General features: G+C 37.6%; 3 protein-coding genes across 3 annotated transcripts; 1 reads left to right on the top strand and 2 right to left on the bottom strand.

Annotated features, from left to right (window-relative positions):
• The first annotated feature begins 287 nt into the window (after positions 1 to 287).
• LOC140825952 (remorin-like) lies at positions 288 to 2,644 on the top strand. Its single transcript, XM_073188017.1, has 5 exons — positions 288 to 692; positions 1,281 to 1,328; positions 1,444 to 1,531; positions 2,068 to 2,149; positions 2,247 to 2,644. The coding sequence occupies exons 1-5, from the start codon at positions 518 to 520 to the stop codon at positions 2,439 to 2,441; spliced, it is 588 nt and encodes a 195-aa protein (XP_073044118.1). The 5' UTR covers positions 288 to 517; the 3' UTR covers positions 2,442 to 2,644.
• Positions 2,645 to 4,244: 1,600 nt separating this feature from the next.
• Positions 4,245 to 6,001, bottom strand: LOC140810967 (transcription factor LAF1-like). The gene is made up of 3 exons (XM_073168907.1): positions 5,777 to 6,001; positions 5,006 to 5,135; positions 4,245 to 4,903 (listed from the first exon to the last, which is right to left on the bottom strand). The coding sequence occupies exons 1-3, from the start codon at positions 5,913 to 5,915 to the stop codon at positions 4,327 to 4,329; spliced, it is 846 nt and encodes a 281-aa protein (XP_073025008.1). The 5' UTR covers positions 5,916 to 6,001; the 3' UTR covers positions 4,245 to 4,326.
• Positions 6,002 to 10,332: 4,331 nt separating this feature from the next.
• LOC140825945 (pre-mRNA cleavage factor Im 25 kDa subunit 2-like) lies at positions 10,333 to 13,987 on the bottom strand. The gene is made up of 7 exons (XM_073188005.1): positions 13,661 to 13,987; positions 13,463 to 13,508; positions 11,683 to 11,776; positions 11,466 to 11,539; positions 11,030 to 11,116; positions 10,841 to 10,951; positions 10,333 to 10,704 (listed from the first exon to the last, which is right to left on the bottom strand). The coding sequence occupies exons 1-7, from the start codon at positions 13,777 to 13,779 to the stop codon at positions 10,633 to 10,635; spliced, it is 603 nt and encodes a 200-aa protein (XP_073044106.1). The 5' UTR covers positions 13,780 to 13,987; the 3' UTR covers positions 10,333 to 10,632.
• Between the last annotated feature and the right edge of the window lie 11,210 nt (positions 13,988 to 25,197).

Genomic DNA, 25,197 nt, shown 5'->3' with positions numbered 1-25,197 from the left:
TCGGACCTGAGGCGAGGCTCAAAAGACGGCCTTCTCATACCCAAGAGCGAGAGGGACCTAAAATATATATGATATCTAATCACGAAATGATTACAAATGCAAAATTAATATGATTTGTATAATTCAACAGCTGAAATTTTTTTTATAATTTATGGTCTTCTCAAATAAAAAGAAAGAATTAATCAAAATCCACACAATTTGGTATGTATATCAAAATTTATATATGATAAAATATTAGCATTGGGAGCAAAGTTTTCTATATTAATTTTACAAAAGCTATGGGCATTGTGAGCCAACTCACAGCAAGCCAAACGTGTCCAATCTGTATCAATCATCCATCTCTCCGCTGTCCGTTCAATTCCAAGCGACACTTACCTTCCCTCAACCACCGCCGCAACTCGGTTTACTCTCATTTTCCTGCTATATAATCTTCTTCTATCCTCGCAGCCATTTTCTTCTTTCAGTTTTCCTCTCTACAGAGCTAAATTAAGCCAAAATAGCTAAGTTTTCTGAAGTTATGGCTGAGGAAGCCAAGAAAGTAGAACCCGAGGCATGCGTCGAGCAGCCACCGCTGGTGGTGGATACCGTGGAAGATCCGAAAGACGTGGCTGAGGAGAAATCCGTTATACCGGCGCCTCTTCCTCCCGCCGATGAGAAAGCTGATGAATGCAAGGCCCTTGCTGTTGTTGAAAGTAATGTATCTGCGTGTTTATGGGTTATGTTTGTGTGTGTTTTGATGGTATATTTTTGTTTTCTCAGGAAAAAAAAGTGGGTTCTTTCTGTTTGTGGGAAAAATTGATTCTTGATTTGGGAATTTGTACTGCAACTTACTCCAGTTCACTGGAGATTATTCTGTATGTTGTTTCTGAATGTTGGTGGGGTTCAGGACTCGCAAATTTATTGTTTCTGCTGTGTGTGGGAAAAATATATAAATTGATGATTAAATTCACTGAAATTTGTGATTTTTTCTTACTTTTGCTGTCATCTGTTAGTTGTTTTGAGCTGGAATGCCAGAGTGCCAGGATCGATACTTCTTTTATTTTTTCCAAATTTTCTGAAAGGAAGTATATGCCTGTTGTCTGAACTTTTACTGAGAAAAATGTGCTTCAATAAGATAACCCCAACCCCGCCGCCAACACGCACACACACAATGTCTTATCTGTACCATGTACGACTTGAGTAATTTCAAAGTTCACTTTACCTGCATATTTGTTAGCTGATTAGTAAGTTCTTCGTTCGAAAATCTTCACACTTCAAGTGTTTTTCTGTGATTTCCAAAGAACCAGAAGCTGTGGAGGAGAAAAAAACTGAGAACTCTATAGATAGAGGTAATCATTACTGTTGTGAAATATTTCTTTCTTTATTCGTTTTTTTATGCAGGAATAATTTGGTGGAAAACATCAGAGTTTTCAAGAAATACTAATTTCTTGTATGTATCTGCAGATGCTGTACTTGCGAGGGTCGCAACTGAGAAGAGAATATCTTTAATAAAAGCATGGGAAGAAAGTGAGAAATCTAAAGCTGAAAATAAGTGAGTGCTCTCTGTTCTTTGTTCAATTCTCGAGAATGTCTAGCTGTTCTGATAACTATGTACAAATCTTTGTGAAAGAGTGTTGGGAGATTCGAATCCCAATCACAACCAAAAATTGGTGTCTACGTTTCCTGAACTTTTTCGTGCTTTTTCTGTATGTCACTTGGTTCGAGCTCTTCTTTCCTAGTCAGCATGATTCCCAAAAGGTGTATCCAAGAGTGAAACTTCCAGCATTAGAAAAAGCAAAGAAAATTGTAAATCTTGGATGAGATTGTTGTGCATTATTCCCAAAGGTGGATCCACGAGTGAAACGTACATCATTAGAAAAAACAAAGAAAATTTCAAATCTTGGATGAGATTGTTCTGCTATAATGAACAGCAGTAAGGTCTTTGTGCCTTACTTAAACATGAGATGGCCTAAACTCAGCGCATTGAGATATCTTCTTGTTCATGTTATGAGGCATAACAATGGAAATTGTGAAGCTTATTTTATTATTGATCAGAAGGTTTTAGTGGTGTCTATTCTTCATTTGCAGGGCTCAAAAGAAACTATCCGCAATTGGAGCATGGGAAAACTGCAAGAAAGCGAGCCTAGAAGCCGAGCTCAAGAAAATCGAGGTAACCTATATGTCTTTGCTGATTCATAATCGTCACCAGCATACTTTTAGCCTTGAACTAGCTATGGTCGACTAAATGAACAATTGATTTTCCATAGGAGCAACTGGAGAAAAAGAAAGCAGAGTACATTGAGAAAACCAAAAACAAGATTGCTCTTTTACACAAGGCTGCTGAAGAAAAGAGAGCGATTATCGAAGCCAAACGGGGAGAAGATCTTCTCAAGGCAGAGGAAATCGCAGCCAAGTACCGAGCAACTGGAACCAGTCCCAAGAAACTACTTGGGTTTTTTTAAGTATGAAGAAATGTCTCGTCTGCTATATGTTACAGAAGTATTTGGTTGTAAATTTTTGTTATTATTATTCCGTTTGGATGTCTAAATCTTGCAATGTTTTCATGTATTGTGGTAAATTTGTTGTAGAATTGTTTGTTTGTTTGTTTGTTTGTTCATTAGTTTTGTGTGCAAATTTCTCATTAGTGATAACTCCATTATTTGTTTGTTTGTAACCAATGTTTTACCTTAGCATCATGTTTTGACGAGGGTTTTTTGGTCGAAATGATTGATCTGTCAAGCTTTGGGAAGATCTAGCCCCCGTTCACAGCCTGAAACAAAAACAGTTGCTACTTTTGATTCTATTTTCTAGTTTAAGGATTTTATGGAAAGTGTATCGGACAATTTGATGAATTTGCCCTCAATGTACATGAAGGCTTATATATATATATATAATTCTTCGACAATATTCCTATAATAAAATCAAACATATATATATATAAAGTTATTACGTTTTGTCTTATTATAAGACTAATATAGTAATATAATATTTTTGAATTTTAATTTAAAACCAATGGCTGTATTATTGTTAAAAAAAATGAAAAATATATTCGAGAAAATAAAAGTAAGAAATGAATTAGATTTATTATTTACTTTGGTTTAATATAATTTGACTTGGGTTTCCTTTGGTTTTAATATTTCGAGCCTGCCTTACTTCTGGTGTATGTATTTGTGTTTCCTTCAAATTATGAAGAACAAATAATTACAAACTCAATTACTAAACTAATTTTTGTATGTATTTTTTGTATCCACAATCTTTCTTACAGACACGCTTTTTCCAACAAATTTATTAACAATTAAATTCAAATTATACTTTTATTCTTTTTTTGTTTGTATTTTATCATGTGGATTTTTCTTTATTAAAAATTGTAGTTGATAAATATTTGGGGTCCAAGTAGGATCATTTTAAAAGAAAAATGCTTAATTTTAATGTCATATGGGCAAACTAATAGTCAATCAATCAATTTTCAGGGACCTAATGATTTCCGGCTAAAATCCGACGGAAATTGCAGAAAATAGAAAGTTTGTACACTAAAACACATTTATGTTAATTTTAAAATTACGATGGATGTAATGTCAGGACTGAAAAAGCAATTTTTCCAAAAAAAAAAAAAATCTACTATTTAATAATACGCACCTTCCATCTAAATAAATAAAGGTTTGAATAAATCAAATATTGATATGATTTGAAATCCAAATTTCAAATAGAATAATTATTTAGTTGTTGAATTTGCATGTTAAATATAATTTCTTTGTTTCAGTATCAAGAAAAGTTGGAATGCTTCGCTGGTTTGTTTTTCTGATAATTTCTTCTCCCCGAGAGAATAGCTCTGAGATGCACGTCAACCGGAATAATTCCAATGTACGTTGAAAAGGCATTTGTGGTGAATGGTGATGTATCTTTCTTTACTATTTTGACATTTCATGCGATCAAATTTCAATTTTTTTTGTTATCTTCGTGTGTTTTTGAACAATTTAATATTTTTCTGACATGATGTTAATATGAATACAATAGGGTGTTGATGTGACGTAACGTGTGTATAGTGACACATCAGCACTTCAATAAAAAATGACTAAAATTATCAAAAATCGAAAGATACAGGACTAAGATTGCAACTAGACAATTTAGATGGTCAAAATTTAAAGATATACAAATCTAAAAATAATAATTTTTTCACGATGAAATTAAATAACAGCATATTAATCGTTATAAGAAAAAGTAAAAAGAAAATAAGAGCAAATTAATAATGTAAACAATCAAACAAATTGTTCCATGTGTTCCTCTCGGTCTTATTCTCTGTGTTGTATTTCTCTGTACATCGTTTCTTGAACTTTCTCTATGCATCATTTACATGTAAATATCATCACAAAACAAGTCGAATTCACGAGGAAAAGTATTGATCAGATCGCTATCTGAGATCTGATCTTCGAAACCGAATGGCATTTGTGATCGAATCATGTCATCAACCGAAACGCCGTTGGATTGCATTTCGAATGGCCCTTCATTCAGAAGTAAACTATGAAGCAAACTGTCGTCGAAATTTGGATTATCGCACTGATCAATGGTACTCTTGAAATCCACTTCGCTGCAAGAATTCACCGGGTCCTGGCAATGAAACTCGTCTAAAGCTAGCCACTCGGTGAAAAAAACTTTTGGTAAATTGCTTTTTTGAACTCCCCAAGAGTGTTCTGTTTCTATAATCTGTCGTTCCTTGATTTCAAACGATTCAGCGATGGAATTTTGAGAGATTGACTCGAGGGGAGGCAATGTTTCTAGTTTTAAAGGTTGGTTATTCGTGCATTCGTCTTTGATCCGAGCTTCCGTTTCAGCCTTCTTCGCCACCTTTTTCTTCAGATAGGAATGCCAGTGGTTCTTTATTTCGTTATCAGTTCTTCCAGGCAAATGACGTGCTATCTGTGACCACCTGAATTATGATTTCGTCAGAACATATATTAATATATATGTACGTACATGCATATATAATTTAATCTTCTGTATAATTATTTGGAAGGACTCAGTTTCTTACTTGTTGCCTAGTATTTGATGAAGGGCAAGGATTGTTTCCTCTTCCTGCATGCTAAACATTCCTCTCTTTAGTCCCGGTCTTAAATAATTAATCCATCTTAACCTGCAGCTCTTCCCATTCCTCTGCAAACCTGCCAAGTAAAACGACCATATATTTCAAATCTCCGCCTATAGCTCGTGTTACATCAAATGCAATACTAGCTGAATATATTCGCCACGAGCCTCGGCCTGCTGGCTTGATCTAGTCAATTGAAGAAACGCCAGAGTCGATAAACAACTAAAAAATCAGCATCTAGGCTATAAATTAAGATGTTTAGATGGTTACTGTCAATCTACATCCTTATAAACAATATGATTAAATCTTATTGAACGTAGAACACATATTTCTAATGTTGTTGACTTCTGTTAGCAAGCTTACTGGTTCAAATATTATTCTATATATTTAGTACTGAGTTAATTAAGATTTAACAAATCTGATGTAATGTGTTCGTGATTCATCCTAGTTTCATTACATCATCTTCAACAGATCAACAGCCATTCAAAGTCATTTGGTTTGCCTTTATTCTTCTAATTATTTCCTACTTGTTGAATTTCACATGTATGTCTTCTGATTCTTACATGAGTACCTAACAACGATGTCGATGATGAACAATAAGGCAGTACAGTAACTGTCTTCCATTTACGCTTATCGTCGCATTATTTTAAAGATTATAGGCATGAGCATGATCTGTTTATACACAAGTATATATCATATATGGGGCGAGCATGTTACCGGCATTTATAGGAACCGAGCTCCAACAGCCATGGCCATTCATCATGATGTAGTTTTTCAGCTTTTGATCTTCGTCCGGAGACCATAGCCCCTTTCTGTGCTTCTTCTTTGGCTTGTGATCTAATGGCTTGCAACCCATTCTTGAACAAGTAGGATCCAAGTTTATGTAACTATTTCTGCAGATGTGAGTTGTTTATTGTAATATGTTTGTACAAGAAATGGAGGTTTGGGGATAATGTGGTTTTGATGTGAGATTAGGAATCTTGGAACATGGAAATTTAAAGGTTGGAATTAGTAGGAAAAGATTATTTAGAAAATAAAAAATGGGAAACAATGGCATTACCTACCTCTTTGTTTGATTAGGAATGATATTAAAAAAAATATTATGCACTTTTTTAATATATTGTTGGCAAACAATTGTATTTCACATTAACAAGTGTAAACACAATCAAATTAATGTATTGACCAGTAAAAAGTTCATAGAGCAGTACTCTTGAACAAAGATGGATTTTATAGAGTGACGACATATTTGAATTAATTTCTATATGAGCCAATATTGTGCAATCGCGTTTGTGCAGATCTAGTCCATGGTGTGGATAACGGGATTTTTCAGTTTTTAAAGACATATATATATATATGTGTGTATTTTACTTCTGTTTTTTTTATATAACTTTTTTTTTTAAAAAAAAAGCTATTCTGTTAAATGATATTTATGCAGAAACCCATTGCCCTAATTCCCACACTGATAGTAACAGGAGATTTTCAAGCCTAGGATTCAACAATTAGGGAAAGAATTAAGATTTTAATTTAATATGGACAAGTGATTTACATGTGGAATCTTCGTCCTTAAAAAGTTTGGTTTGGTTTGGTAATTAGTAATAAATTCTTCTTGGCGTGTCGAATCTTCATGTCCATTTTGACAAAATCCAATAATTAGCAATCATTTATATAAAAAATGAACAAGATTAATTATTTTATAATTAACCAAAAAACTATAATTTGAGAGCTGGATTATATTGTATTTCATTTGGGCTTATAAATTAATCATTATTAATTAGCCGAAGTCTTCGAACTCAATACATTATCCTAAATTTGAGATCTTGATGTCAGATGAGCTACAAATCATCGACGACTCCAGGGTTTAGAAAAATACAAAACCAAATAAACAGAATTGAGTTAATTTTTAAAATAGGTTAACTAATTAATAACAGAAATATTGTATTCCAATTAAGTAATCTAATTTAATATAAAACTTGTGCAAATAGAAATGAAGAGTGGATGATAGTAAATAATATTCCTGAGGCTTTTCGTCATCCTTATTCCTTAGACTTTGTTGTGCTCCCCGCCTAAGGGCATATATTATTGTTTATATATAATATCTGTAAAATCAAGTAAAAAATAATTTTTGGCACCAAATATTTCTGACTTATGATTAATAAATAATGATTTGGTATGTACTTAAAAGTCAAGTGGAATTTTTGTGTACTGAAGAAAATATTAAAAGATTTCTTCAATTATTAAAATTCGGAAAGTCAATGACGCAAAAAATATGTTAATTAACTATATTAAATTTTGTTTGCATTTGATTTGAGATTTGATTAAAGAAATATTGCTTAAATTACCAATAAGCATGCGGGATTATTATTTTGTATATAATATGAAGTCAAGGTGACAATTGTGTTAATTTTTTTACCACATCATTATTTTTAATAATAATAATAACCTTTGTTTTTTTTTAAAATAAAAAATGAAGTATTTTTTTAAAAAAGTTGTACATTGACTTAAAATCAATTTTCTTTCTATATGAATTTATGGTACAACACATAATAATTTTATTTTAAAAAAAGAATTTATATGTTATACACATATGCGGACCTGAACAAATTAATTAATCTCAAGAATTAGTAATTCGTTACATTAAATACCATTTTTCTTAAAACAATAAACAACAAATTAAGATGAAATGGAAGGTCGACATTAATAATAGAAGTTTGGTCGACCCTACCCCTGCGGGCCCGCAGGGGTCGATACAACAGCTCGGATCTTTCCGAGTCAATTTTTTTTTTTTTTTTTACATGGAGGTGGGCCTGGATCACTCATGTGGAGTGATCCGGGCCGTTCATTGTCCTTGCAGGCACTGCCTGCACGGGTAGAGTGAAACAAACCTTACTCTTGTTGCTAACCTTGTCATTTTTTTAATGATATTAAACCTTAATCAAATCTAATACTCACTTTATTCAAACAAATCTTAAAGGATTAGCGAACAAGTTTTAACGTGTCAATGCTAGTGAAAATATATTAAGGTGTCGATCACTACTCATTCAATTCAAAAGTTTCATGTTTTAAGAATGCAAAGGTAGATGAATCGAAGTTATTTTAAATATTATCCAGCCAGTGTAATTGAAAGTATTCGAGCCAAGTATAGTCCAAACCCATTTTTATAATACATATTTTTTTAAAAATTATTATCATATTAAAATTTCTTCCTTTTACTTGATTTTCCATGTTTAAAAAACGAAGCAATGAATTGTCGGTACAAATATGGAATGTCAACAATTTGAATGTATAGATATTATAAACCAGAAGCAAAATATTTTCAAGAAACACTGAATCTGGTTTCCAGGAATTTGTTTAATTAAATGTAATATATATATATATATATATATATATATATATATATATATATATATATATATATATAATCGGACTCGTCGTTTCATCTAAAAAAAAATTAGTTATAACGATGATGCAATTTTTTAAACCGTAAAATAACTCAAATATAATGTCTTGATTATTCCTCCGGTTTACACATCCAACAATTACCTTAGTATCATGGTATGTTTTCTTATTATTTCTAAGATGAGTAGACAGTCTACGAATCTTTATCTGTGAGACTGGGTCAACCCTATCGATATTCACAATAAAAAATAATACTTTTAGGATGACCCAAATAATAGACATGTCTCACAAAATACGACCCGTGAGACAGTCTCACACAAGTTTTTGTCTTCTAAGATAGGGGTTTATATAACTACTATTTAGGTTTTGTTTTTATAAATTTTCTAAAAATACAGTTGAAAAACAAACGATCGATTTTTTTTTTTTAAAAAATTAATACACTGACAATCCATATAATTATGCTTTAATTAAATAATATTATAATGATCCAAAATATTTTGATTCAGATAAGAATATATTTTACTTGCAAGCAACCATGTGTGAAACATATTTGGGAGAAGGATCAACTTATCAAGTGACCCCTCGACTTTCAAATTTTTCATGATTTTGCAGCATATTTATTTTTTTAAGAAAATATATAAATAAATTTTAACTTTTGGACCTCCACTCTTATTTTAAATAGAAATTGATATTTTTTTAAAATTATTTATAATAATCTATCATTCATAGTTTTATTTTATATCTTTCTAATGTATATATTTTTCATTTACTTTGATGGTAGAAATTTAAAATAAATTTATCATATTAAAATTATGTTTTATCCATTATTTTACACAAATATACGTGGAAACGGTAGATTAATCTAAAATTTTGTATCCTGGCCCTCAAAAATCTTGGCCTTATCCCTTCCGACAAATGCTCAATAACATTAATATTATACTTAAGAGTATTTATATATGTGTGTGTATAATATCACTGGTTCTAAATTCTATTAATATTAATGGCTCAAGCCAGATCGGGTAGAGCAAAAAAGAACCAGAAAATATTCTTATCAAACTGGACTTCAAAAAAATAAAGAAAATAAGAAGCAATCACGATATATAGGTAAAATAATGAAGAAAAAAACTTAAATAAAAGTTTTTCCTTGCAAATTTCTTCACGATCTTTACCTGAATACCCTGATTGCTTCTTGTTTTCTTTATTTTTTTAAGTCCCGTTTGATAAGAATGTATTTTGGTTCTTTGGATCAAACGAGACTAAAAAATAAAGAAAACAAGAGGCAATCATATATACTAGTAAAAGATGCACATGCAATGCTATTATTATTTTTAATTTGATTAAATAATATTAAATAATTAACACGAAATTATTTTCGATTTAGAAAAGTTGTTCGATTTAAAATAGAAGTTTTGTTTTGATTTTTTAATATTTAAAATATTGAGTGACTTGAAAAAATTTTAGTAGAGTAAGAAGGATAATATAATAGTATATATATATATATTTCTTCTACGTGTTACATTCAAACATTATAATAGCATGTACATCTTCTTTAAACATATTTTACATAACCAAAGACAATAAAGAATAATACAGTTCTTAAAGCCTAATAAAATAATTGTACATTTTACATTGTGAGAAAATTAAAAATGGGTGAAAATTGCAATATTTTCAATTCCATGAACACAAAAAAACACTTTGAGAGATAAATTTGAAATTAATTGATTTCGAATATAATTTTATTATTTACAATAAAATAAAAAAAATCAAATTTTAAATTCACACCTTATTTATATACAAATTAGTGATACAAATTAAAATGAATTTTAAATGATGTCATTATTAAATAAACTAAAAATCATCCTAATTAATATAAAATATTATATAAATACGTAAGATTTGTATTTGAAGTTTTAAGGTCTTGCTTCTCTAAACCACAAAATATATTTAAAATTCATATATTCTAAATCCATCAATCTTTAGCACCACCTTGAATAACGTAAAAATATGTGGTCAAATAAATTTGCTAAACCAATGCCTAACCTAAGCCTTGAGAAAGCCAATTGGTTAGCCTTTCAAGATTTTAGAAACGCCAAATGAGAAAACAAGTTCAAGTTTTGCGAGACCTCGGCGGATGCATCACAATATGATCTAAGAATTAATCAAGTCATCAAAATGATCTATGCATCGATCATGTTGAACTGGAACCTGGATAGCTGCTGTGGGATGGTAGATATAACAGGTCCATATCTCTGACATAGATCAACAGAAGGCTTTGTAAAAATTATCGTGGTTGTAGATATATGAATATATATCATGGCTACTTTATTAAGATGAATCTCCAGTAAATGCTGACAAAAAGAGTGTATGAAGTTGTTCTACTCGTACCTGAACATTGTCATATAGCTCAAACAATGGAACAGCAAGAAGTTTCAAGTTCTTAGGCACAGCAAAATACTCTCTTTCAGACAGGTGAACAAGGAAAAGCTTCTTGCACTCCTGTGTTACCAAATGATAGCGGTGAGTGTTATTGAAAGTACATGAAGATATAACGTGCTACAAGACACAGCGTGGTACCTTAGGCTTTGTTATGTGTGGGGGGGAGTAAGGGTACATAATGGTTTCGAAATTTGGTCTCCACCAGACTGCTACGCACTCGCCAATCTGTAAGAAATTTTGCATCACAATAAGCATCATCGAAGCAAAAATTTAACTGTTTGTCTATCCAACATCAAGCTGATGAACAAGAAGCAACAAGAAACAACGTATAAGCACACATGAGTCTTCTGTCTGAAATGATATATCAGATGAATGAACATGGAACTCACATTTTTTCCTTCAGATGCACATATGAAGTAACAACTAGATATGTGTTGGAAATGATATAAAAAATAAGTTCCACTTCCATGCTTCTGATACTGATCCTTGTTAGAATAGATAGTTCTCCACTTTCCATTTTCACATTGGTTTCTTGATATTTTCGGTTATATACCAATGGTTCCTTAAACAGTACCTGCCAATCAGGCTGTAAAGAAGGTGAATTAGCAGCAAGTTTGCTCGAGAGTTTCCTTTTCAACCCTTCAATCTCTGTGAATTGGTTTAAAAGGAACAGAAAAAACATAAGTATAAGAAAAATGAATAACACAAAGATTGAATTTGGAACTTGGAAGGAAATATCTCTCTGAGTTCACAGAATACAATGACCAATAAAAATGAAGTAATTATCATACCATTCTCTCCTGGTTTCAATCTTCCACCTGGCAGCTTGCAGAAAGTATTTCCAATTTGCAGAAGAAGGATATGGGGATGATTATGCTCCTGTACCTGAAAGTTCAGGCATATTTCACTCCAATTAGAAAAAACAAGATGATTAAACTGTTAGCTCGTGAATACTTTACATCCTAGTATGTGGTATGCATTTAATCCTTCTGTTAAAATAACTTTCATGCGAGAAATTCACGAATAAATTTGCTGTAGACAGAAAGACCACAATGAAATAACCAATGCAGAGCACTTTTAGGACCATTCCTTATCATGTTATGAAAATGACATCAATATGCCAATTTCAGTTGTGATCCAGAAATGTTACGGATGGTACAGGAACTACAACGAGGGATATGTTTCTGGCGATGTTTCCTTGGAATGATAAAAGAAAAAGAAATGTTAGCACCATTTTATGAGATGACTGCATTTCTTAATACCAGGTATTCACTATCATTCTTCTGTTAGTCCTGTTCGGTATATATCATACAAGAAGGATAGATGAATTATCTTTATACGATCCACGTTTGGTGTGATTGTGGAGAACCCAATAATATCATGGAAGCTCATGATAATCTTCTGTGCAGAAATGATGTGGCATCCTTAGGTAGAGTTGGGTTCAAACATCTACATTCTACAGTATTCATTATATTGGTAGGCAATTTACATTTTTGCTCATTCAGATGCCATTCATTCTGGTTCCCCCCAGGCAATTATTGGAGTGAAAATGAATCCACCCCCGTTCCACCACATAGAGGCGGTTAGAAGGGAAAAAACAGTGAAAAAGGATGGAGGAAAAATGAAGAAATTAGCCTCGCAAATGGCAATTCGGATTCAATTTTAGGAAGGTAATGTCCATTGCACAAACAACAGATGTTGGCAACTTAATCAAGCCGTAAAACAAATGAAATCAACAAAAGAAACAAAAAATGCCCAAGCCAATTTGGCTTAGTAGCACCATATTCTCACAAATGCGAGAGAGACTCCGGTGCGAGTCTTCCCCACCCCAAAATAAAAAAAAAATAAAAAAATCAAGAAACAAAATGCTAGGCTATCTGTGCCTCTATTAATGTATTCTGGAAAAGCAAATTAGTCCCAAGCATCTAGTCCTCTACTTCTCGATATGAAACGGAGATTGTTATAGAAAATTCAAAGAACTATGTCAACCATAAATAATAACTATAAGCTGATTGGAAACTTATTAAAAATACATGAATAATAGAAACAACTTGATTTAATTTTGGAGCCAGTATAACCGGGTCAATAAGTGATGCCCAACCAAATGTAACAAGACAAAAGTGAGCATTACTTGAGTGTGATTCTCAGAGAGATGGAACATTAAGATAATGTCACTAAATAAAAGCATCACAATGCAATGTGTGAACGTAGAATTATTTAAGGTGAAAACACACCAACAATCATGTTTTCAAAGGAATGTTGAAGGAAGAAACGCTAGAACCATTTTATCAACATTTATTAAGAAAACATCTAAAGAAAGAAACTTTTTTACTTTTGAGTGAATTCAGTTTCGATTAATCAAAACGTTGCTATCCAGTTCTCCCAATCTAACCTTTGGCCCAAACGCAGAGTTTGAGAAATATATTTAACGAAAAAAAAAACAAATTCCTCACATGTTTGTAAACTAGAACCACTTCAAGACTCAATTTTCAATCTCGAAATGTGTACGCAAAAACATCAGAATAATTGAACATCCTAAAAATATCCAAACTGAGGGCAAAAAACACGTACCATCAGAATCCCCTCGACGCTAGTCCTCGTGCCTTCTTTCATGTAGCTGCAACACAAAAAACAAAGAAAAATGCTGTAAAATTCGAACAAATTCACCTCAAACAGTTAATCTCGAAACCCTAGACATTCAATAAATTTGATATAGGGTTTTGCATACACAGTAAAAATTAAAAAAAGAAGAAGAAACCAGATACGAACTTGACTTTCATACGAGCAAGACGATCAGCGACTGAAGTATCTTTCTCCATTTTTGGCTCTTTGGTGCCGAATGTGTAGCTGGACAGAGGATACGTATTCACTAAATCTGATGTTACCATTTTCCTCTCTCCCCGAAATCTTCGTTTTTTCTTCAATCGATCTTAGAGAAAACTCCTGTCAATAAAATTTTTGTACTTTTGTTTTTCTGAAGAAAGGTGGCCGAGAGCCGAGAGGGAGGAATTGAAGCTTGTGGACTGAGCGTGGCAGCTTAGAATGAACCGAACCGAGCCAACGACGAAACTCTGATCACTCACCCAACAAAAGTTCGAATCGAACGACGAGTTTGTTTTTATCTTTTATTTTTTAAGCTGAAAAAGATTTGTTACTAATGGACTTAATTAAAAGGCAAAACTTATGTGAGAAGGTCTTGTAGATCGTATTTTATGAGATAGATATTTTATTTAGATCATCCATGAAAAAATATTATTTTTATGCTAAGAATATAACTTTTTATTGAGAATATCGGTAGAGAATTGACCCGTTTCACGAATAAAGATTCGTAAGACCGTCTACAAGAGACCTACTCTAATTAAAAATATGAGTTGAATTTAAATGATGAATATATAGTTAAAAGGATGTCAAATCGTTTGTCTTAATAAATCTATTTAACAATGAATTTCAATCTCAATTGATTATTTTTGAATTATTGTAATTATTGTGATGAATTTCAAATCCATTCTAATGCGAATACACTTTTAAATATTTCCTCAAATCCAAACACAACCTGAAGTTACAAATGTTTTTTCTCAAGTATTGTTTGTTGGTCCCACGTGCGGAATTTGAGATAATAAAAGCCGAAAATGAAGAATAACTGGACACCAAGATTTACGTGGAAAACCCCTAAAAATTATTAGGGTAAAAACCACGGGCAAGATGGAAAGAATTTTCACTATAATATTTTGTGGTGTACAACTCACTCACTGTGTTTCCAAAGAGAACACACACTCTCTTAATACAGGAGAACAAACACCTCACAAATATTATAGAACTAAGCACGCAAATGCTTATAAGATGAGAGAAAACTCGAAGAAGGGATGATTTCAGAATGAAGGGGGGAGCTCTATTTATAGAGCCTCCTGTCAATGTGAACACGCGTTAAAAACGCGTAAAACAATTCTGTTTCAAATTTTCCTTCGCATTTGAGCGGCCCACGTTTATTATTTTTTTTATAAACATTTCTTGGCCCCATCTCATTAAAACTCTTGTCTCTTTGTCGACATTTCTCCCACTTGGAGATTTGATTGAGAATCAAACACATCTCCACACATCCTTTCAATCTTGCCATTTCATGCTGCTTACGTTTCTGCTAGACCACTTGAGGATCTACACCACTTAAACTTATCAGTGTTCACTGGCTTGGTCAGAAAATCAGCTATGTTATCCTTTGTATGGATCTTCTGCATATCCACACTTCTTTCCTCTACTACTTCCCGCACAAAGTGAAATTGGACTCCAATGTGTTTCGTCCTGGAATGAAAAGCTGGATTCCTTGCGATGTGCAAGGCACTCTGACTGTCACAAAACAAAGGAACATTCTCTTGTTTGTGCCCGATCTCCTCCAACAACCTTTTAATCCATATTGCCTCCTTGCAAGCCTGAGTAGCTGCCATGTATTGTAGTATCCCGATGCCTAATTTGAGTTAATTATTGGATTAATTATATTTCGGTGGGATCGGAAGGACCGAACCGGGTTCGGATCGTCCGAAGACAGATGGCTGGACACGTGGAAGACATGCAGAGTTCGGATCGTCCGATCAGGGTTCGGATCGTCCGAAGACAGGTGTCTGGACACGTGGAAGACATGCAGGGTTCGGATCGTCCGATAAGGGTTCGGAAGGTCCGAAGGGTACAGGGTTCGGATCGTCCGAAGTGGATCGGATCGTCCGAAGAGGATCGGATCGTCCGATCGTTGTCTATAAATAGAGGCGCGAGGCTTCATTTGTTACTCGCCAATTCCGAGTGTTCCAGAGCGTTTTAGTCGTTTCTGATGGGTTTCTAGTCTTTTCCCGAGGATTAGGCACTAGCGGGGAGCTACTAGTCTTGTAGCGGAGCTGTGCTTTAGTTGGGAGCTAGCGGCATCAGTGGGCTGACTACGGACGCAAGCTTGATTCTAGGGCTGATTGCTAGGATCTACTGATTTGAGGTACGGAAGTACTATCCGAGATAGCAGGATTGAGTATGCTTTACTATGTGTTGCATGTTTATATGTTGCATTATTATCTGTCATATGATGCATGGTTTATTATGCGGCATTTGCATAATCATGTTGAGCCTGACTATTTTTGAGATAGCCTGTTGAGAGGGTGCTCAGCCCTCGTTTGTTGTGGATGGTTGGACCCCGTTGGCCGACGGTGGTCAGGTCACCGGTATATCCACAGGTTTATTTTGGTATGGGAGCCACCTCCTGGTGCGACGGCGCAGAGTGCTACATACCTTGACGTCATTTACCTGAGCAGTATTTCGATATACCCAGATCCTGGTATCCAGTACATTTTGCATACATGCATGTCATAGTCTTGTATACTCATGCTTTCGGTGCTGAGCGTTTTATGCTCACGTCCTCGGTTTATCTCTGTTTTGGACACCCTATTCGATGGGGCAGGTCTCAGGTTGGGCGGTCCAGGAGGGAGTGGACAGGAAGCTGGCAGAGGTTGACTTGTAGTTATTGGTATTTGTTCTTAGAATTTAGTTCGATCTGGTTGTTTAAGTATTTTGTACTTACAGATTCGATTGGGTTGTATTACTGTTTTTCCGCTGTTTACCTGATTCAGTTTTAAATGTTAATTTTGCATGCTTAAGTTCTGATTAGTAGGTGATTCTGGAACGGGTCACTACATTTATGGTATCAGAGCATGCATTAAGATTTTGGGATTTAGAACTGTTCTTTTGGGTTTAATCTCTGGTAACTTTTGTAGCTAAGAGATGTCTGGTTTTGACGACGATGCTAGTAGTCATGGCAGCGTTGGACGCTGGGGAGACCGCGACGATCGGGAGCGTCGTCGAGAGCATCGAGAACGTCGTCAACACCGTCGTGATGAGCCTCGGAGTTTTAGTATGCATCGGTTCTTGCAGATGGGGCCGAAACCTCTTTCAGGCGGTGAGACCCCGGATGTTGCGGAGAACTGGCTCGAGAGGATGGAGAGCTGCTTCAAGACTTTTCAGTGCTCGGAGGAGCAGCAGATTGATACCCTTGATTTCTTGCTGGAGGGTGGTGCGCGCAAGTGGTGGAGGTCTACCTCTGCACCGATAGTTCAGCGACAGGGTCGAGTTCTTTGGGCCGATTTCCGAGCCGCTTTCATGTTGCTTTACTTTCCGCCAGCTCTTCTGCAGACCAAGGCGATTGAGTTGATCAATCTGAAGCAGGGAAGTTTGTCTGTTGATGAGTATCAGCAGAAGTTCTTTGAGTTGCTTCCGTATGTTCCGTATGTCAGTGACAATGCTAGTGCCAAGTATAACCATTTTCTTCAGGGCCTCAATCAGGAGATTTATGATCGGGTTGTTGTCTGCGATGATCCGACATCGTATGAGGGCCTTGTGAATCGTTGTCGCCAGGCTGAGGGCAGTTTGCTGAGAGGTCGAGCCATGCAGTCTGCTCGTCCTACTAGTTCTTTGGGTCCCCGCGCCCAAGCATTCAAGAAAGCTGGATCTACTTCTTCTTCCTCTGGATCTGGAGGAGTTCACCATTTTGGGAAGAAGAGGGGCCCGTGTCAGCATTGCGGGAAGGATCATCCGACGGAACGTTGTCGCAAGGTTGCGGGTGCTTGTTACAAGTGCGGTGAGTTGGGCCACATGAAGAGAGATTGTCTACAGACGGGCGGAGGATCAGGATCTGGTTCTCAGGCTTCAGTTCATCAGAGGCCACAGCAGGGACAGTCTACTCAGGGTTCTAACCTCCGACCGCGTACTCAAGGGCAGGTCTTTGCTCTTAACCAGGATCAGGCTGCTGAGGAGAACGAGAGAGTTATCGCAGGTTTATTTTTATTATGTGGATTACCTGCTTACGTTCTCATTGATACTGGTGCATCTCATTCATTCATATCTGCGAGATTTGCTAAGCGTCATGCATTACCTTTCACTTCTTTGGACGTTGTGGTATCTGTTTCCACGCCGATGGGTCATTCGGTGCTAGCTAAACGTCTAGTTTTGGGTTGTCCTCTAGAGTTTGAGGGTAATGTTTTAACTGCTAATTTGATGATTCTTGCGATGGAGGATTTTGATTGCATTCTGGGAATATATGTGCTGACTGTGTTTAGAGCTACTGTGGACTGTTATCAGAAGTTTGTGCAGTTTCGTCCAGTTGAGGGCGACAGTTGGTTTTTCTATGGAGAGGGAGCGCGACCCCCGATGCCTGTGGTTTCTGCTCTGAAAGCCTGTCGTGCTTTAGAGTCGGGCGGGGAAGGCTACCTTATCTATGCTATTGATTCGTCCGCAGTTAGTGTCGGTATCAGTGACATTCCAGTGGTTTGCGATTTTCCGGATGTTTTTCCCGAGGAGATTCCTGGTTTTCCTCCCGTTCGGGATGTGGATTTCGGCATTGATTTAGTGCCAGGCACGGCACCAATCTCTAGAACTCCTTATCGTTTAGCTCCATCGGAGATGCAAGAATTGAAACAGCAGTTGCAGGATCTTCTTGACAAGGGGTATATTCGACCCAGTGTGTCCCCGTGGGGAGCACCAGTTCTTTTTGTCAAAAAGAAGGATGGTTCTATGCGGCTCTGCATAGATTATCGGCAGTTGAATCGTGCTACGATAAAGAATAAGTATCCGTTGCCACGGATTGATGATTTATTTGATCAACTGCAAGGTACCTCTGTGTATTCCAAGATTGATTTAAGGTCTGGTTATCATCAGCTTCGAGTTCATCAGGGAGATATATCGAAGACTGCATTCAGGACCCGGTATAGGCATTATGAGTTTCTGGTTATGCCTTTTGGGGTGACGAATGCACCAGCAGTTTTTATGGATCTGATGAATCGGGTTTTTCGGGAATTCTTGGATAAGTTTGTTGTGGTGTTTATAGATGATATCTTAATCTATTCGCATGATCAGCAAGAACACGCACAACACTTAAGGATTATTTTACAGACACTTCGCGAGAACCAGCTTTATGCGAAGTTGAGTAAATGTGAGTTTTGGATTGACAGGGTTGTATTCCTTGGGCATATCATTTCTAGCAAGGGAGTTTCAGTTGACCCGAGCAAGGTGGAAGCGGTATTGAACTGGTCGCGTCCGACGACAGTAGCCGAGATCCGCAGTTTTCTGGGATTGGCTGGGTATTATCGCCGTTTCATTGTCAACTTCTCTCAGATTGCTAAGCCACTCACTCAGCTCACTCGGAAAGATGTTTCATTTGAATGGACATCAGAGTGCGAAGAGAGTTTCTTGGAACTTCGCAGACGTTTGACATCTGCGCCTGTTTTGGCTTTACCGTCTGGATCTGGTGGTTTCAGTGTTTACACCGATGCCTCTTTACAGGGACTAGGGTGTGTTCTGATGCAGAATGAGCATGTGATTGCTTATGCGTCGAGACAGTTAAAGCCTCATGAGGAAAACTATCCTGTTCATGATCTGGAATTAGCAGCGATCGTTTTTGCTTTGAAAATCTGGCGCCATTATCTGTATGGTGAGCGATTTGAGATCTTCACTGATCATAAGAGTTTGAAATATCTGTTCACTCAGGCTGAGTTGAACATGCGTCAGCGTCGTTGGATGGATCTACTCAAAGATTACGATTGTGAGATCAAGTATCATCCAGGATCTGCGAATCTCACAGCCGATGCTCTTAGTCGCAAGGTGAGATTATCTGCTCTTCAGACTTGTGCTGTATCTGGGATTATTCAGGATTTCTGTTCGATGGGATTCAATTGTAAGCATCGGAAGGGGACAGAGAGTATCCGTATAGCTACTATTTTGTCCGAGCCAGTTTTGTATTCTCGGATTAGAGATGCTCAGATGTCTGATTCTAAGGTTCAGAAATTAGCTCGGTTGGCTGATGGAGATAATACTTCTGGTTTCCACTATCAGTCCGAGGGTCTTTTGTGCTTATCTGGTCGTGTTGTTGTACCGGAAGATGACACTTTGACGGAGGAGATTTTGTCTCAGGCTCATCGTAGCAAGTTGAGTGTTCATCCAGGGAGCAACAAGATGTACAAGGATTTGAGGACTCGATTTTGGTGGAAAGGTATGAAACGTAATGTTTATCAGTATGTCTCCAAGTGCCTTGTCTGTCAGCAGGTGAAGGCTGAGTATCGACGACCTGGAGGTTTGTTGCAGAATCTTCCTATTCCGGAGTGGAAGTGGGAGCATATCACGATGGACTTCGTGACTCACTTGCCTATGTCTGTGGGGAATAGAGATGCTATCTGGGTGGTAGTGGATCGACTTACTAAGTCTGCCCATTTTCTTCCGTATAACAGAGATTTCACTTTCGATCGGATGGCACGGTTGTACATTCAGGAGATTGTACGGTTTCATGGTGTGCCCGTGAGTATCGTTAGTGACAGAGATCCTCGATTTACGTCTAGATTTTGGGGCAGCTTTCAGCAAGCTTTGGGCACTACCTTGAGTTTGAGTACTGCATATCACCCAGAGACTGACGGTCAGTCAGAGAGGACTATTCGTACTCTTGAGGATATGTTGAGATTTTGTGTGATGGATTTCGGGCCAGCTTGGCAGGATCATCTGCCACTGATAGAGTTTGCATACAACAACAGTTTTCATAGGAGTATTGGTATGTCTCCGTTTGAAGCATTGTATGGTCGACGTTGTCGTACTCCTCTGTTCTGGGAGGAAGTCGGAGAACGACAGGTCGAGGGTCCAGAATTGATTCAGCAGGCCATGGACAAAGTTCTTGTGATCAAACAGCGGATTAAGACTGCTCAGGATCGACAAGCGAGTTATGCGAACACCAAGCGCAGACCTCTTCATTTTGATGCAGGCGAGAAAGTGTTTCTCAAGGTATCACCTTTTCGGAGGATTCTGAGATTTGGACTCAAGGGTAAGCTATCTCCGAGATTCATTGGTCCTTTTGAGATCTTAGAATGTGTGGGAAATTTGGCCTACAGATTAGCTTTGCCACCGTATCTGTCTAGTGTTCACAATGTGTTTCATGTGTCCTTGTTGAGACGATACGTAGCGGATGAGTCTCATGTTTTGCATCCAACAGAAGTTCAGCTGAATCCGGATTTGTCTTTTGTAGAAAGACCAGTTTCGATCTTAGACCGGAAGGATAAGGTACTGCGGCATAAGACTATTCCTCTTGTCTTAGTGCAGTGGCAGCGCCGAGGTACTGAAGAAGCTACTTGGGAACTAGAGAGTCGCATGCGGTCAGAGCATCCAGAGATGTTCTAGTTGTAGTATTTTCAGTTATGATTGTAATTTCAGTTGTGCTTTCAGTTGTAATTCATTCTTAAGTTGAATGTATTGTTGTTCAGAATTGTCATTCTTCAGACTCGATTTCGCGGACGAAATCCTTTTTAGAGGGGGAGAATGTAGTATCCCGATGCCTAATTTGAGTTAATTATTGGATTAATTATATTTCGGTGGGATCGGAAGGACCGAACCGGGTTCGGATCGTCCGAATAGGGTTCGGATCGTCCGAAGAGGGTTCGGATCGTCCGAAGACAGGTGGCTGGACACGTGGAAGACATGCAGAGTTCGGATCGTCCGATCAGGGTTCGGATCGTCCGAAGACAGGTGTCTGGACACGTGGAAGACATGCAGGGTTCGGATCGTCCGATAAGGGTTCGGACGATCCGAAGGGTACAGGGTTCGGATCGTCCGAAGTGGATCGGATCGTCCGAAGAGGATCGGATCGTCCGATCGTTGTCTATAAATAGAGGCGCGAGGCTTCATTTGTTACTCGCCAATTCCGAGTGTTCCAGAGCGTTTTAGTCGTTTCTGATGGGTTTCTAGTCTTTTCCCGAGGATTAGGCACTAGCGGGGAGCTACTAGTCTTGTAGCAGAGCTGTGCTTTAGTTGGGAGCTAGCGGCATCAGTGGGCTGACTACGGACGCAGGCTTGATTCTAGGGCTGATTGCTAGGATCTACTGATTTGAGGTACGGAAGTACTATCCGAGATAGCAGGATTGAGTATGCTTTACTATGTGTTGCATGTTTATATGTTGCATTATTATCTGTCATATGATGCATGGTTTATTATGCGGCATTTGCATAATCATGTTGAGCCTGACTATTTTTGAGATAGCCTGTTGAGAGGGTGCTCAGCCCTCGTTTGTTGTGGATGGTTGGACCCCGTTGGCCGACGGTGGTCAGGTCACCGGTATATCCACAGGTTTATTTTGGTATGGGAGCCACCTCCTGGTGCGACGGCGCAGAGTGCTACATACCTTGACGTCATTTACCTGAGCAGTATTTCGATATACCCAGATCCTGGTATCCAGTACATTTTGCATACATGCATGTCATAGTCTTGTATACTCATGCTTTCGGTGCTGAGCGTTTTATGCTCACGTCCTCGGTTTATCTCTGTTTTGGACACCCTATTCGATGGGGCAGGTCTCAGGTTGGGCGGTCCAGGAGGGAGTGGACAGGGAGCTGGCAGAGTTGACTTGTAGTTATTGGTATTTGTTCTTAGAATTTAGTTCGATCTGGTTGTTTAAGTATTTTGTACTTACAGATTCGATTGGGTTGTATTACTGTTTTTCCGCTGTTTACCTGATTCAGTTTTAAATGTTAATTTTGCATGCTTAAGTTCTGATTAGTAGGTGATTCTGGAACGGGTCACTACATGTATTCTGCCTCTGTTGTAGATAACGCCACAACTGTCTGTAGTTTTGAAACCCAGCTTACTGCTCCTCCTGCAAGTGTAAACACATAACCAGTAGTAGATTTCCTCTTATCAGGATCACCTGCATAATCTGAATCGACATAGCCCCTGAGTGTAAAATCCGATCCTCCATAACATAATGCAGCATTCGAGGTACCTTTAATGTATCTAAGGATCCTCTTAACAGTGCTCCAATGCTCTCGTCCAGGATTCGCCATATACCGACTAACTGCTCCCACTGCTTGAGCAATGTCCGGTCTTGTACAGATCATGGCGAACATCAAACTTCCTACTGCTGATGCATATGGTACTCGAGACATCTCCATCCTCTCTGCTTCACTGCTAGGACACATCTCGGAGGATAACTTGAAGTTAACAGGAAGAGGGGTCGAAATTGGCTTACTATCTTGCATGTTGAAGCGTTGCAAGACTTTCTTCAAATAATTTTTCTGGGAAAGCCAAATCTTTCTGTTACTTCTGTCTCGGTGAACTTGCATCCCTAGAATCTTGTTTGCTGGTCCCAAGTCCTTCATATCAAATTCCCTAGCCAACTGTGCCTTCAATCTTTGGACCTGATCTTTGTTGGGGCCTGCTACCAACATGTCGTCCACATACAACAGCAAAATGATATAATCATCACCAGACCTCTTGAAATACGTACAAAGGTCTGCACTCAGTCTGTTGTATCCAAGACTCATGATATAGGAATCAAATCTCTTGTACCAACACCTCGGCGCTTGTTTGAGACCGTACAGAGATTTGTTCAACCTGCAAACCAAGTTCTCTTTGCCTTTTTCCGCAAAACCTTCTGGCTGGAGCATATAGATTTCTTCTTCAAGATCTCCATGAAGAAACGCCGTTTTTACATCTAGCTGTTCTAGATGTAGGTCAAACACCGCACACAATGCCAACACTACTCTGACTGTTGTAAGCCGAACCACAGGAGAAAATATCTCATTGAAGTCAATGCCTTCTTTCTGAGCATACCCTTTTACCACCAATCTAGCACGATATCGCTCCACTTGGTTATTGCCATCACGCTTGATCTTATAGACCCATCTGTTTCCAATGGCTTTCCTCCCTCGTGGTAGTGTAACAAGATCCCAAGTTTTATTTCTGTCTAATGCCTCCAACTCTTCTTGCATTGCTATCATCCATAAAGATACATCCGAGCTTTGAGTAGCCTCGTAGAAACTCGATGGCTCACCATCTTCTGATAATAGACAATATGCAATGTTGCTTTCAGTGACATAATCTGAAAGCCAACCTGGTGGTCTTCTGTCTCGAGTTGACTGCCTTACATTGGAAACCTCAGACTCAACTTGTTCTTGTTCTTCGTGCTCTGGTACTGCTTCACAAGAAACTTGACCTTCGTCTGTCTTATTTTCTACCTGAAAAATAGTAGTTTCTGAATTCTGTGTGCCTTTGTCTCCTTTTACTTTATCTTCCTCGAAGATAACATCCCTGCTGATGACAAGCTTGTGAACAGTAGGATCCCACAAGCGAAACCCCTTTACTCCATCAGCATAACCCAAGAAGATACATTTTCTGGATTTCGAATCCAACTTTGATCTTTCTTGCTCATTGTACAGAACGTACACCGGACTTCCAAATGTATGCAAATGAGAATAATCTGTCGGCTTCCCGGTCCACATCTCCATCGGAGTCTTCAGATCAATCGCCACTGAAGGAGAACGATTGATAATATAACAAGCGGTTTTGACTGCTTCTGCCCAAAATGACTTTTCTAGACCTGCAGTCCTCAACATAGCTCTTGTTCTCTCCAATAAGGTCCTGTTCATCCGCTCCGCCACTCCATTCTGTTGAGGTGTGTAAGCCGCCGTGAACTGTCTCTTGATGCCTTCATGTTGACAAAATTCATCAAACTCGTCACTGGTATATTCTCCTCCATTGTCAGTTCTCAGACACTTGATTTTCTTTTCAGAATCAAGTTCAACCCGCGCTTTGAAATCTTTGAAGATCTGGAAAACATCTGATTTTTTCTTGATTGGATACACCCAACATCTCCTAGAGAAATCATCAATGAACGAGACAAAGTATCTCGCTCCTCCTAGGGATACAATCGGTGCTTGCCAAACATCCGAATGAATCAGCTCTAATATGTTTTTGCTCCTGGCAGTAGAAGTGCCAAACTTTAATCTGTGTTGTTTACTGGTAACACAGTGCTCACAAAAGGGTAGTGACACTTTTGTAAGTCCCGGCAGCAGCTTCCGTTCTGAGAGAATTTTCAACCCTCGTTCTGACATATGCCCGAGCTTTCTATGCCATAACACCGTTAATTCTTCTCTTGAACCAATTGATGCAACAGCTAGTTCTGCCTCTTTGTGTGTTTCTCCCAAAAGAACATACAGATTTGTAGCAACTTTTTCCGCCTTCATAACCACAAGCGCGCCTTTCACTATTTTCATGATCCCGTTCTCGATCCGAGTTTTGCACCCGATCTCATCCAATTGCCCCAAGGACAAAAGATTTTTCGTCAGTCCTTTCACATGTCGTACCTCCTGTATGGTGCGAATGGTGCCATCAAACATTTTAATTTTGATAGTACCGACCCCAGCGATTTCCAAGGCATGATCATTTCCCATGAATACAGATCCTCCTGAGACTGGTTCATAATGATCAAACCATTCTCTCCGAGACGTCATGTGCCACGTCGCTCCTGAATCCA

Source organism: Primulina eburnea, chromosome 1 (assembly GCF_022965805.1).
Source record: "Primulina eburnea isolate SZY01 chromosome 1, ASM2296580v1, whole genome shotgun sequence".
Classification (NCBI taxonomy): Eukaryota; Viridiplantae; Streptophyta; class Magnoliopsida; order Lamiales; family Gesneriaceae; genus Primulina; species Primulina eburnea.
The sequence above is the reverse complement of the archived record's forward strand: the minus strand, read 5'-3'. Positions and strand labels throughout refer to the sequence as shown.